Genomic DNA, 12,954 nt, shown 5'->3' with positions numbered 1-12,954 from the left:
AAGAAAACCTACAAACCTGAATGTGTATTTTATATTAGCTGCATCTACCAATGCAAAATACAGGCATAACCAAGATATCCTTAAGTAAATCCATACAGGAATGGAAGCCATAAAAAGAAATGAGCTACCAACTCTCAGCATCCCACACACAGAAGAACGGAACTTAAATAATGTGTGCTCTGAAGAAGTGAATCTGAGAAAACACTGTGAGCTTTCAAGTGTAGGACATTTTGGAAATGGCAGAGTTCTGGAACACACAGAACAATAAACAGCTGTCAGAGTTGGGAGAGAAATGGAGAGCGGAGACACGTTCAATCTAGTCTGGAAAACACTGCACATGCCTTTAGATTAAAAATTTTGAGCGAGGGGCTGGAGAGATGGCTCAGAGGTTAAGAGCATTGCCTGCTCTTCCAAAGGTCCTGAGTTCAATTCCCAGCAACCACATGGTGGCTCACAACCATCTGTAATGAGGTCTGGTGCCCTCTTCTGGCCTGCAGACACACACACAATATTATATACATAATAAATAAATATTTTAAAAAGTTTGAGCGAAACTTCAGTTTAACTTTTTGAAAATCTCAAAACATTCCACAAACAAAAATCTGTAAAATTTTAAATTACATTTTGTTAATTGTGTAAAGAATGTGAAATCTGAATTTTTTTAAATTGGTAAGGATGAAATACAATACACACTCTGAGAGAGCCCTGGGAGAGGCCTACGTTGCTCTGGCCTCCTAAACAAGCAATCAGGATGGACAGACCTGTATCCTGCAGCAGTTTAGGGAGACAAGGGTTACCGAGCTCACAGGCCACACGTCATCCTGAGGTCACCAGAGCAGGGACTGGAGCATAGCGCACAGAGGAACACTCATTCTCGGCTGGCTGCTCCTGGCTTGCTCAGTTTGCTTTCTTCTACACCCCAGAACTACAGGCCAGGGGTGACGCTGCTCACACAGACTGGCGCTCATACACAAGCAAGAAAACGCCCTACGGGCTTGGCTACAGGCCAATCTAACAGAGGCATCTACTCAGCTGAGGCTCCCTCTTCTCAGCTGACTGTGGGTTCGACGATGGTGGCACATGCATATGTTTCCTAGGAAGAGGAGGCAGGAGACCATTGAGCATCTCTTGCTCTTGGGAAACTCACAAGGTGGTGACCGAACATCAGAAAAGGGCATCACTAGAATACCCTGGGATGGGTGCTTCTTCTCGAAGACATCAAACTTAAGATACAGAGAAAAACCAAAGCAGGAATCGGTAGGCACAGCCTTAACAAGGTCCAGGCCATCTGCAGATGTGCACGCTGTCTGGTGGAACTAAGAGCTGCCAGGGGTTAATGCTTTTCAGTGACAGAGAGCACGCAAAATGAGTAACTGAGACAAAAAGGGAAATAAAGAAAACCGAGGACTATCACTGCTACCACTTACAAATATGTTCAACGGTTGTATATGAATAACTGAAATCCAAGTGACTTTCTAGAAGTTATATTATTTTCCTTTTAAATTATGCTCAAATTGACAATACAAAGGAAGAAATCGCGTATTTGTTTGAATAAGTCACAATTTACATTTCTGACCTAGCATATTTTGAATTTGTTTCACTACTGCGAGGCCTTCTGCTCCCAGCCCAGTGTCCCACGTGTTTGTACATCAGAAGACCCCTGTGGATCACTATCCTAAAACTCTGGTGACAACCGCCCAGCTCAATACTGACTAGAGGTGAGGCACAGGCGTGGGTACTTTGTTCGACAAAATGACCACTACAAAGTGCAAGCAAGTTGTCCTTCAAGTAAAACACTATAAAAAATAGCCAGAAGTGACAGGTGACAGGTAATTCAGGATTTTCCAGAAAGGGTTTCCATGCAGGCTTTGTGCCCACGCTGAGGCCAGAGGTCAAGGCTGAGTGTCACTGCTTCAAGGCCTGATTTCAAGTTCAAGTTTATCTTTTAGGACTCTCTCTCACTGAACCTGCTAGACCAGACTTTCCAGCAAGCCCAGGGCTCCTGCCTCCGCCTCCCAGCACTGGCATTTGAGTGTGGCATGCTTGCACAAGTACTTCACCCAACTAATCTGTCACCCAACCCCTCACACAGTCTCTTAAATCTGTAACACCCGATTTAAACACTCAAACAGCCAATTTCTAAAAAACAATTTAAAAATTCTACTTGACTCAATTTTGTCTTTGGAAACTTTTCAGTATTGAAAAGCTTACAAGTGACAAACACGCATGCTCAGAACCGTTGGCTTATTTCCCAGCACATCGAATTGGGGAGAGAAGAGTTCTTTCTGTCAAACCACAGAGGCTCTAAGTCCTTAATAAGGCCAGCGCCCAGCCCAAGGCTGCAGAGGGTACCGCCAGTCTGGCAGATCTAAGTAATGGTTTAAGTACTGCCTGAGCAGAAGAGGACGTGAGAAACCCAGGCTTAACTTCAAGTCCCCGTTTAATCTATGAAACAGTTCTGCCAGAATCAAGAAGCTAACCCACAGTGACCACACCCACATGCAAAGCACTGTGCAAGACACTTGCAGTCACAAAGACCCCAGACCAGTGGCAAGGAGAGTAAAGAAGAGTTAAGTGTAACTAAATTCTCCACCATTTCTATACGTTCACATTGTTTCCATTTAGGGCCAACTAACCTATGACTTAAAATCCGATACTGGGGCTGGAGACGTAGTCTGTGATACAGCATTTAGTTCAATCTCTAGTACTACAAAAATATAAAACATGGTACTTGAGAATTCAGTATCCAAATTTATCCCAAGCCTTTTTTTCTTTGTGTGTGTGTGTGTGTGTGTGTGTGTGTGTGTGTGTGTGTGTGTTCAACACAGGGTTCTCTGTGTAATAGTCCAAGCTCTTGTAGACCTTGCTGGCCTCGAATTTACAGCTATTCGCCTGCCTCTGTTTCAGGAGTGCTGGAATGAAAGGTGTGCACCCCCACCTGGCATCTTAGCTTTCTTTTTTAATGGCTCCAAGACTGCCATCTGGTGGATAGGAGGGGTACACACATCTCTCTAGCATTGCAGCCCTGGTTCAGTTACCATCACTATTTAATCCTTGCAGAGGATGTGAAATGCTGGAAACCTGGCTCAAAGGGCAAAGTATTTGCTTCATCAAAGACCACAGAAGAAACTGAAGGACACAGAAATCTCCCTGGTGATTACAAGACATCCGAAGGTGGAAAAACAACTATGGTAGCCGTAACCCACGTCTTTAGGCCCAGCACCGGGGAGGCAAAGCAGCTGGATCTCTGTGAGTTCCAGGCAAGCCTGGTGACAGAGCAAGTTACAGACCGGCGGTGGATACTCAGTGAGACACTGTCTCAAAGCAAATACATGAACAAACAAGCAAACAACAATGGGACACCATCATCTTAGAATGATACAAGCTTCAGAAACATTGTTGCAATCATCCAGTCAAGCAAATACAAACTTACGAAATCACACAACTCTACAAGGAACTGTTCAAGCAAGATAATGTGATTAAAAAAAAAAAAAAGGCTCAGAGACTCAGGGACTGCACTGGCAGCTGCCAGGGTTAAGTAGAGCCAAAAAGTCAAGCGAGTAACTCAGGGGTGAAGCGACAGGAAACAGGGACAAGGTGCACTGAGCTGTGAGGGGACGTCTGGAAAAGGGGATGGCTGCAAGCAAGTACAGGAAGGGAAATACTGGTCCTGAGACACTTAAAGGGCACTAACTGCTTTACAGGATGAAATACGAATTTGGTTTTTAGGTTGCGTTTGCTGTGACTGAAAGTAGAAACTTTCAACAACAAATGAAGAAACGACCCTGAAGCCTACGAGAAAAGCCGGGACTGAAGACACATGGGGGGGGGGCGGTTCCCAGAGCAACCACAGAGGCTCTAGAACCTCCACCTGTCTGTAAGAAAAAAATACAAACACTGCGGCGCACAGGGGACACCAAGACCTCCATGCCTAGTCTGCAAGGGTGTTTTGTTATTCTGTTCCTGGTTAGTCAACAGCTATTTTAAAATCACAAACTTTTTTTTTAATGTTCTTTCACCTTTTCCAGATAATAAAACACAATTTCTAAAAGGCAGCCTGCTCATGGGAATAGCAGGCCTGCACTCTATTAACCCTATCAGTGCCAGAGGTGAGAAGCTGCCTGTGAACCGGAGAGCCTTCTCCCTCGCCCAATAACGCCCTGCTGGTCCTACTGCTGGCGTCGGTGACCGGCACTGAGTGGGTTTGTGTCTCCTGGCACAGAGAACAAAAGGACAATAGGGCCTCAAAGACTGCACACCTCGGTCCATCTAGCAGTGAAGCAAGGAGGGGCCAGCAAACAGGAGCCACACGAAGCGGTTAAGCCGAGGACAGCCGCGGTCTCCTGACGGTTACCCTCCTCTAGTTGAAGATGGCTCTACGCTATCCCACTTTTTTCTTGAAAACACTTAGCAAGGTCTTAAGTATTTAGTTAAGGGCTGGTAAGAATACCTGGTCCACACTGCCCACCGGATAACCAGTGCCCAGAACGGTAACTCTGAGCAGCCACAAAAGACTATCTTCGTCGGAAAGTAAACTGGGATCCAAATCCTGGAGATCCAAGGTAGTAAAGTTTTCTTTTATTTAATCCCACGTCCAGGAAGGTAGTCCTGAGAGCTTCGAAGCAGACAAAAGGCAGGCTCTGGAGTAAAATCCAATAGTCTGCATCTAGCCGTCACACAAAGAACTTTCTCGAGCTGGAAGTCGTAAGCCCACCAAGTTTCTGCAAAAGGAACAAGCGCTAAACTCAGGGTGTTGTACGGACTGGAGTCTGCAAGAAGAAATAAGGTTGGTAGGAGAATAGAGAACTCCGCCCTACCAAAGAGATGCCTGGATGTTACAGTCATTCTTACAGCTGCGTCCTTCACAAAAGCAAAAACAAACAAACAACAAATGGAACTAGGGAGCCAGCAACAGCTCAGATAAAGGAAAATGTAGCGCTGTGGCACGCTGACACAAGAGAATTGTACAGCAGGACAGAGAACCCACTCCGTGACACTTGCAGGACCTGGAAGTCACTGTGTCTAAGGGTTTCTACTGCTGTGATGAAGCGCCATGACCGAAAGCAACTTGGGGAACGGGAGGTTTATTCGGCTTACACTTCCGTATGCCTGTTCATCACTGAAGGTCGTCCGGGTAGGAACTCAAACTGGGCAGGAATCTAATGGCAAGCAAGAGCTGATGCAGGGGCATGGAGAAGTGCTGGTGCCATCTATGCTTGTTCCTCGTGGCTTCTTCAGCCTGCTTTTTTGTCACACCCAGGACCACCGGACCAGGGCCACCAGACCAGGGCCACCAGACCAGGGCCACCAGACCAGGAAGGGCACCACCCACATGGGCTGGACCCCACCCCATACATCACTTATTAAGAAAATGCCCTCCAGGATTACCAACAGCCCCATCTTATGGAGACATTTTCTCGACTGAGGCTCCGCCTTCTTCTGGGGTGATTACAACCAGTGTCAGCTGACATAAAAACTAGCCAGCAAACTGTGTCAGGCAGTGTCCCAGACTCAGCAAATACGGCATGTTTTCTCTCATATATGGATATATATATGTATGTATGTATGTATGTAGTAGGTTATAAAGGGCCACGGGGACAGACAGGTGGCAATGAGAGAACAAAATGGCATGAAAGCAGGAGAGCTGGAGGAGTGAAGGAGGGAGACGGGCGGCCAGGGGAGGAGGGCAGGGAGAGGAGCAACAAAAGCAGTGTTCCGAACGGTCCCATGTATGTCGTACTCATCCCTCAGCCTGCTGACGCACACACACAAACAAGAAACTAGCGACAAACACCCTTCGGAAATCTAGGGCACACACAACTGCATACGTGCGCGGTGCAATCGAGGCATGCAGCCTAGGGCTCGGAGTGAATCGGGTTATACAATACGTTGGAGAGTTGTCTTCAAAGAAACGATGTGGGGGCAAAGAACACCGCCCAAGAGCCAAATTGGCCCTTGCTGTGGGAAAACAGACTGCAGGAGCAAAGTGAGGCCAAAGTCCAATGGCATCGGCCAGTTTCATCAACTAAGCCACACAGGCCCTTTTCCTTCCAGACAGGCTCTCAGAGCCCCGCGCACCTAGTCACTTGAGCGAGTGCGTGCGTGCGTGTGTGTGTGTGTGTGTGTGTGTGTGTGTGTGTGTGTGTGTGTGTGTGTGTGTAGCAGGCAAGCTCACCTAGGTAATGACAGAATCTTTCAACTTGAAGCTAACTTTGCTAATACACGTGTCTTTGCAACATGGTTCCCAAGCAAGTTAGAATTTGCTGTCATCAAGAAAGCACCAACAACGAATACAGGCTCAGTTGTTAGTATTTATCACACAAGACAGGAAAAAAAAGAGAGAGAGAGAGAGAGAGAGAGAAGCAAGGCAACTCTTTGGTGTGTAACAGATAACTTGAGAACGGCATCACTGGATACAATTTTAGGCGCTTTCCCCGAAACAGCACTAGTCTTAAGATTTATTTTTAATTACATGTATATCTGTGTGTGCCCATGTGAGAACAGGTGTCCCATGAGAAGAGACTGTCAGATTCCTTGGCGCTGGCGTTACAGGTAGTTAGGAGCCACACAGGGGACAGAACCCCAATCCTCTGAGCCTGTCCGTCAAGGGCAGGGCAGGCTCTTAAACCGCTGAGTTGTCTCTCTAGCGGCACCGGTAACTATATTCATTTAGACCAAAGAAACATTCCCATCCCTCTGCAGGAACCTGACGAAACATGAGGCATGAGGGACTTGCAGCGGAACAAAGGCGAGTTCCACTGTCCAGGCGCTCCTAGACCGCACGGACGGCTAACAGTAAACATCTCGGCCACCCGCCCCCCAAAAGGACTTCTGCGAAGGAGTTCACGGGGACAGTTAAAGCTTTTGGGTATGGTACCGGGGGCAAAGCATTGCACACGGCAGAACTCCTAGGATGAGTGCTACCACAGTTCTGCCGAGCTGGGGTTGCGGTGACAGGCACCTTTACAAAGTTAACATTTGGCCGAGCAGTGGTGGTGCACGCCTTTAATCGGGGGGTGGGGAGGGGGGCAGAGGCAGGCAATCTCTGTGAGTTCGAGTCCAGCCTGGTCTACAGAGCGAGTTCCAGGGCAGGCTTCCAAGCTACAGAGAAACCCTCTCTCGGAAAGCAAAACAAAACGAAAAGTTAAATGTTTGGACGCGTGCTCCGACCAAACGCGTTCTAGGGCGACGACGCTCTTCTGCTGATTCCCAACACCCGCGCTGCCGCTGCAGCTGGCTGCACAGCTGCTAACCAAGTTCTTCATCTATCGGCAGCCCAGGCGCTCAACAGTCACACCTGTGTGACATACAGTAAATTAGGTAGCACGTCCCCAAACTGCACCCGGCTCCAAGAAAGTAAATAAGTAGGAGTCAAGGGGTGGGGGGTGGTGGTAAAGTCGTGCGAGGTCACGGCTGACGGAAAATGAAGCTGTGTTTGCAAAGATTAGGCGCTAGAAAGAGCAAAGTCGGGGGGCACCTGCGGCGGCGGACGGCGCGGGCCGGCGGGAAGGGCGCCCCGTCGGCGAGGCCTGCCGTGGACACGGGCGAGGCGAGCCGGCCCTCAGCAGCTGGCTCGCTCGCTGACTCACCTCGACAGGAGCCGCCACACGTCCTGCTGCCCCATGGCCTAAAAACGCAGCGCCGAAGCAGACGGCGGCGGCGACGACGACAGCGGACTGCACGGCGGACCCGCCCACCGCCGACCCGAGCCCACGAGAGCCGCGGGCACCGACGAGGAGTCCTCCGGACGGGCCAGAGCGGCCCGCGGCTCGCGTTTCCGCCGCGCTACGCTTGTGGGCGGGGCAAAACAGGAGAGGGAGGAAATGAGGGCGCGCGAAGGGCGGAGCCGGGGCGGGGCCCGGGCTCCGGGCGCGGATGGGGCGGGGTCTGGCTAGGGGGCGGGGACTAGAGTGGAAGGAGGTGCAGGGGAGGAGCCAAAGCGAAGGCGGAGAGAGTTGAGCTACTCAGTAGCCGGAGCACGGAAAGGGTAAACGACTTGGCTCCCTAGAGGCCGTCTTGGGAAATGCCCAGTCCGTCACCCAAGTTTGGCCAAGCAGCAGAGATTCATCTGAAGGAGTTTTGCGGGATTTTAATAATTTTTAAATGAAAAGGTAAATTCAAACCGGATCTGATGGTGCCCTCCTGTGATCCCAGCACTCAGAAAGCTGAGTCAGGGGAACGGTGGTCGCCATTTGCAAGCCACCCTGGACTATGTAGCCAGACCCTAGTTCAGAAAAAAAAAAAAGAAAGAAAGAAAGAAAGAAAAAGTAACTTTAGTGTTCTTTGAGAATCAAGCGGATGAAATGCATTTGATGTCAAGGAGAGAGCTTGGTGTCCTTTTAGAGCTCGCTCTGTGTTGCTGAACTTGCTTTCAAACATTTCTCATTGCCTTCAGAAAAGAGCGAAGGCTCTTCCCCTGGCAGACGAAAATATCTGATTAAAGACACTGTGCTCACCAACTAAACTAGAAATCGCTTTTATCAGAGAAAGCATAACTGCACCAGAACGCAGCTCATTAAATAAAACGCATATTCAAGCGCGCACCACGGCTGAGTCGCCTCTAGAACCATCCACACACCCAGATGTCTAGCTGTAAGCATTTCACGGAGTACTGACATATTAATAAGACCCGAGGAACTCAGAGAAGAGTTTCAGAGAGCAGGAAGTTAAAGGGGTGTGTGTGTGTGTGTGTGTGTGTGTGTGTGTGTTGGAGATGGACGCCGAGGCATCCACAAGTACTCATCCACTGTACCTTAGCTTTAAAGAGGTCATTCTTTATCTTTGGCACTTAGGAGACATACTATATGATATTTGATCAGAAATTATCTTTCTGGCCTGGGTCAATAATACCCAGAGAACACAGAAAGCCAACAGGCACCATAAAAGCAGAAGACACCAGATACAGGAAATTCCTGACCTGTGATTAGTCCTCAAAGGTACAAACAGTCACCATTTGACTTCACCATCAATCGGCATCATGTCCCTTCATGTCATTCATTGCGGGAAAGAATGAATGTGTTAGCCTATCCAGCGAGCATTACTGGAAGGAGACCAGAGCCAAATCGTCCTTCCTGGCTCCCTGCAAACAGGCCTGTGCGTAACAGTCCCCATGTTTAGAAGGCCCTATTTTGATTTGATGTTCGGCGAAAGCGTTAAACTTCTATTTCCTTCATTGTTTGTTCTGTGTACCTTTACACAGCCAAGTTCAATAGCGTCTACCGAGAAGCCAGAGGACAGCTTGCAGGAATTGGTGCTCTCCTTCCTCTGTGTGGATCTCAGGGATGGGACTCGTGTTCTCAGAACTCATTTTGAACAAATGACCCTCCGTTTTCACTTTGTACATTGAGAAATCAGCCCTACCCTCACTCTCCACTTTATAATATTTCCACGGTTTCATAAGGAGATCATATCTATCCTGGCTTGCTTTCTATTGATAGACCATGACCAAAAGCAACTTGGGGAGGAAAAGGTTTATCTCAGCTTACAGTTTATATATAGTTCCTGCCCTGACTTCGGGGGAAGCAGAAGCCACAGGGGAACTCTGCTTGGTGGCACAAATGCCTACAGGGGGCACATAGTGTAATCATTAATAAGTGGACATTTGCAGCTAGTTTCTTTCGTCGTCCACCCCCCCCCCGTGGTATTTTTCAAGGTCCATTCACATTGTAGCACGTGTTAGCTCTTCTCTCCCTCTTACTGAATAACACTTTTACTTTTGAGAGGGAGGAGGGAAGGGCAGAGAATGAGGGAGGAGGGAGAGGCAGAGAATGAGAGAGGAGAGAGGGAGATGTTTCCAACTTGCTGGGTAGTTTAGGAGAGAACCTTGAATTCCCATTCTTCCTGCTTTGCTTTCCCAGTTCAGAAGATTACAAATACGGCCATGCCTGGGCTAAGAAATGCTGGACACTCAACCAAGGGTCTCATGAATGCCAGGCAGACATTCAACCAACTGAGCTTCGCCCCTGAGTTCTGTCCTGTTTTGTTTTGAATTCTTCATCAGTTTGACGAATATTGTCTCCACTTTGGGCTGCTAAGAACGGTGATGCCATGAACTCTGGTGTGTGGCAGCGGCAGCGAGGAATGAACCACAGAGCTCAACAAACCCACGTGGAAGTTTATTAGGCAACGGGGGGGGGGAGGGGGCGGGAGAGGGGGCGGGCACTGTGCAGGTCGACTGAGAGGAGGAAGTGAGGAGAAGGAACGGGAGGGCGGAGCTTACTTAAAAGGGAAAGCTTGTGCATGTGTACAGAGCCTTATACAGCCCCTCGACGCATGACACAGCCACGCAACACATGAAGTAGTGACATAGGGTCGAAGGGCCCCTGGGCTCGCTATGTGTTTGCCTGACGGTGGGCTGCCAGGGGGCGGGGTCAGTATAATGCTGGAATCCTAACATTTCCCACCTTTTTTTTTTTTTTTTTTTAATTTTTTAAAGGTGAGGAATTAAAGGGGGTGCCAGGTAGGGCAGGGAAACGGGGCACTGACTTCTCAAGACTGCTTCCAGCTGACTTGGGGGGCAGCGGCGATCATCTTTAGGGAACCTGAGAAAGCTGGGGTGTGGTAGCTGGTCCTTTTACTGCTGTCCCAGGCTATGTGGCACCGTCCCATGTTTCTTGGATCTGGCGAGATGCTGTCAGAGCGGAAGATAAAGTTAAATTTAGGAAGAAAAAAAAATTTCTTAGGTTCTAGCAATCGAGGGAGGTGGGTAACTGCCCTGTCTGAAGTGAGTCCACGTCGACTTTTAGCTTTTAGCTTCTAGCTTCTTACAAGCAAACCTTAAAACACCCCTTCCTTCCGCATCTTCATGATGTCACCTTTAACACTTAGGAAAGACGGGTGGTTGATTCCTGAGGGTACCTGGGCGTGCTTGATGGTCTTTGCGCTACCAGTTCCGTGGCTAAAGGCTGGTAGTCCTGTAATCACAGCTCATGGGTTTGATTAGGAGTTTGGAATAAGTCATTGGTGATACATAGAGAGGAGGGTTTAATTAGTAGAAACAGGAGGATGTGGATCAGCCTGGAAGGGGAGGAAGAGGTGTCAGGAAGGAAAGCCTATGGGGCTCCAGTCCAGCAGAGGAAGTTGTGGGGTGAAGCCTCATTCTTCTGATATTGGAGACACCAATTTCAGTTGCTCTCAGTGTCCTCTGAAGCTGAAAGGAACAGGGTCCTGTTGGAGTCGCTGTGTATGAAGGAGGATTATCTTGAGGTGGAGGGGTAAAGGGCTTGAGACCAGATAAGTGAATCCAGTAAGGAAGGCCTTCGAACTTAGCTGCTGTTGGAGTTACAAGAATTACTTGGAAGCGGCCCTTCCACTTAGAAGAAAGGGATGAGGGGCGTTGATCTGGAGGAGAGAGAAGGACCCGATCTCCGGTGTTGACTGGAGACGGACAGGGGTTGGTACACAGTCGAGGTAGGGTGTAGTCAGAAAAGTTCCACAGGAGGGAGTGAAGGGGATAAAATAAGGGTGTAAGTAGGTGATCTGGGAGAGGTGAGGGTTAAGGTGAGAGACCAGGGGGTAGAACTGGCCAGCCATACATAAGTCCAAAGGGCAAAATGGAAAGGGGACATTTGGGGAGAGCCCAGAGCCTGAAAAGATCCTGAGGCAAGGTTTTAGTCAGGGTAAAGCTCCTGTGACATTTAACAAGAATGTTTTGTTGTTGTTGTTGTTGTTTGTTTGTTTGTTTTTTGTTTGTTTTTAAAGGAGCAGTTAGTTCATTCTACCTTTCCTGAGGGCTGGGGTTGGTATGAGATACGAAAATGCCAAGGGATGTTGAGCGCTTTCGACAGGGCTTGAGAGACCTGAGAGGAGAACTCTCGGGACCATTGTCTGACTGCAGAGAGATTGAAATTCCAAATCGGGGGATAATTTTCTGGAGAAGGACCTCAGAGACTGTCTGAGCCCTCAGGTTAGAGGTCAGAGATGCTTCTGTCCACCCTGCGGATGTATCTGCCATGAAATTACCAGGAGATATTTGACTTGTCTAACTAGGGGCATGTGGGTAGTAACATTAAGTTGCCAGTCAGTCCCTGGGAGAGAGCACCTGGCCTGGTGGGTAGAAAAAGAGAGGTTTTGTTACCTGAAAATAGGGTCTGACAATTGACAGGATTTACAAGAGGCAGATATACATGGGCTACTCTATGGGTGCTGGGGACTGGATCTATTGTATTGGCTGCTGTTAACACACACACACACACACACACACACACAGAGAGAGAGAGAGAGAGAGAGAGAGAGAGAGAGAGAGAGAGAGAGAGAGAGGCAGGCTTGGTCTTAGCTTATTCTTAGTTATGAGATAACTAAGGTAAGCCTGGCCTTACCTTGGCTTGTTTCTTTCCTGCTTTTCTTAAATTATCCCAGCTAGTTTTCCCCTCTGGGCTTTTAGCATTCTTACTTTTGTATATCTTCTTACTCCGTGGATGACTGAGTGGCTGGGTGGCTGGACCCTGATGTCCTCTTCTCCCTGTTCCCTTGCTCCTCGTTCTCTCTCCTCCCAGATTTCTCCTTCTGTTTATACTCTGCCTGCTGGCCCTGCCTGTCCTTGCTCCTGCCTTGCTTTTGGCCGCTCATCATTTTATTAGGACCTTTGGGGTTTTAGACAGGCACAGGTAACACCGCTTCACAGAGTTACACACATGCAGCGTAAACAAAAGTCACACACCTGAAAATAATCTTCCCCAACAGGCCAGTGCTAAGACTTCTGTCTGTAGGCTTAGGGAACCTCTCTCTGGACACCTAATCTTAGCCCTAATGTTGGGGCAGCTCTGGGAAAAGAATAGGTCATAAGGAATTGTCTGCCCTCTGGGTTTTTCAGGGTCTAGGTTAGTATACTATAAGAGGGCTTTTGGGAGGTGTTCTAGGAACTCAGATGGATTTTCCTGTCTGTCCTGAATTATTTCCTGAAGTTTCTCATAGTTTACTGGCTTGAGGGCAGCCTTACAGAGACTTCTAGGAGGC

The 12,954-nt window shown here is 48.4% G+C and overlaps 1 protein-coding gene and 1 long non-coding RNA gene across 2 annotated transcripts in view; both read right to left on the bottom strand.

Annotated features, from left to right (window-relative positions):
• Hibch (3-hydroxyisobutyryl-CoA hydrolase) overlaps positions 1–8,976 on the bottom strand; it is a 45,752-nt gene extending 36,776 nt beyond the window's left edge. Inside the window, exons 1-2 of the mRNA XM_050159165.1 lie at positions 8,951–8,976; positions 7,590–7,905 (exon numbers count right to left, since the gene is read on the bottom strand). Coding sequence (XP_050015122.1) covers positions 7,590–7,905; positions 8,951–8,976 — 342 coding nt within the window. The remainder of the gene's footprint in view (positions 1–7,589; positions 7,906–8,950) is intronic.
• Positions 8,977–10,419: 1,443 nt separating this feature from the next.
• The window catches only part of LOC126511836 (uncharacterized), a 12,432-nt gene continuing 9,897 nt past the window's right edge, over positions 10,420–12,954 (bottom strand). The window contains exon 3 of the long non-coding RNA XR_007594789.1: positions 10,420–10,630. This is a non-coding gene — a long non-coding RNA (uncharacterized lncRNA). The remainder of the gene's footprint in view (positions 10,631–12,954) is intronic.

This window comes from Alexandromys fortis, unplaced genomic scaffold (genome assembly GCF_014885135.2).
Source record: "Alexandromys fortis isolate MF-2015 unplaced genomic scaffold, M_Fortis_MF-2015_v1.1 scaffold_65, whole genome shotgun sequence".
Lineage (NCBI taxonomy): Eukaryota > Metazoa > Chordata > Mammalia > Rodentia > Cricetidae > Alexandromys > Alexandromys fortis.
The sequence above is the reverse complement of the archived record's forward strand: the minus strand, read 5'-3'. Positions and strand labels throughout refer to the sequence as shown.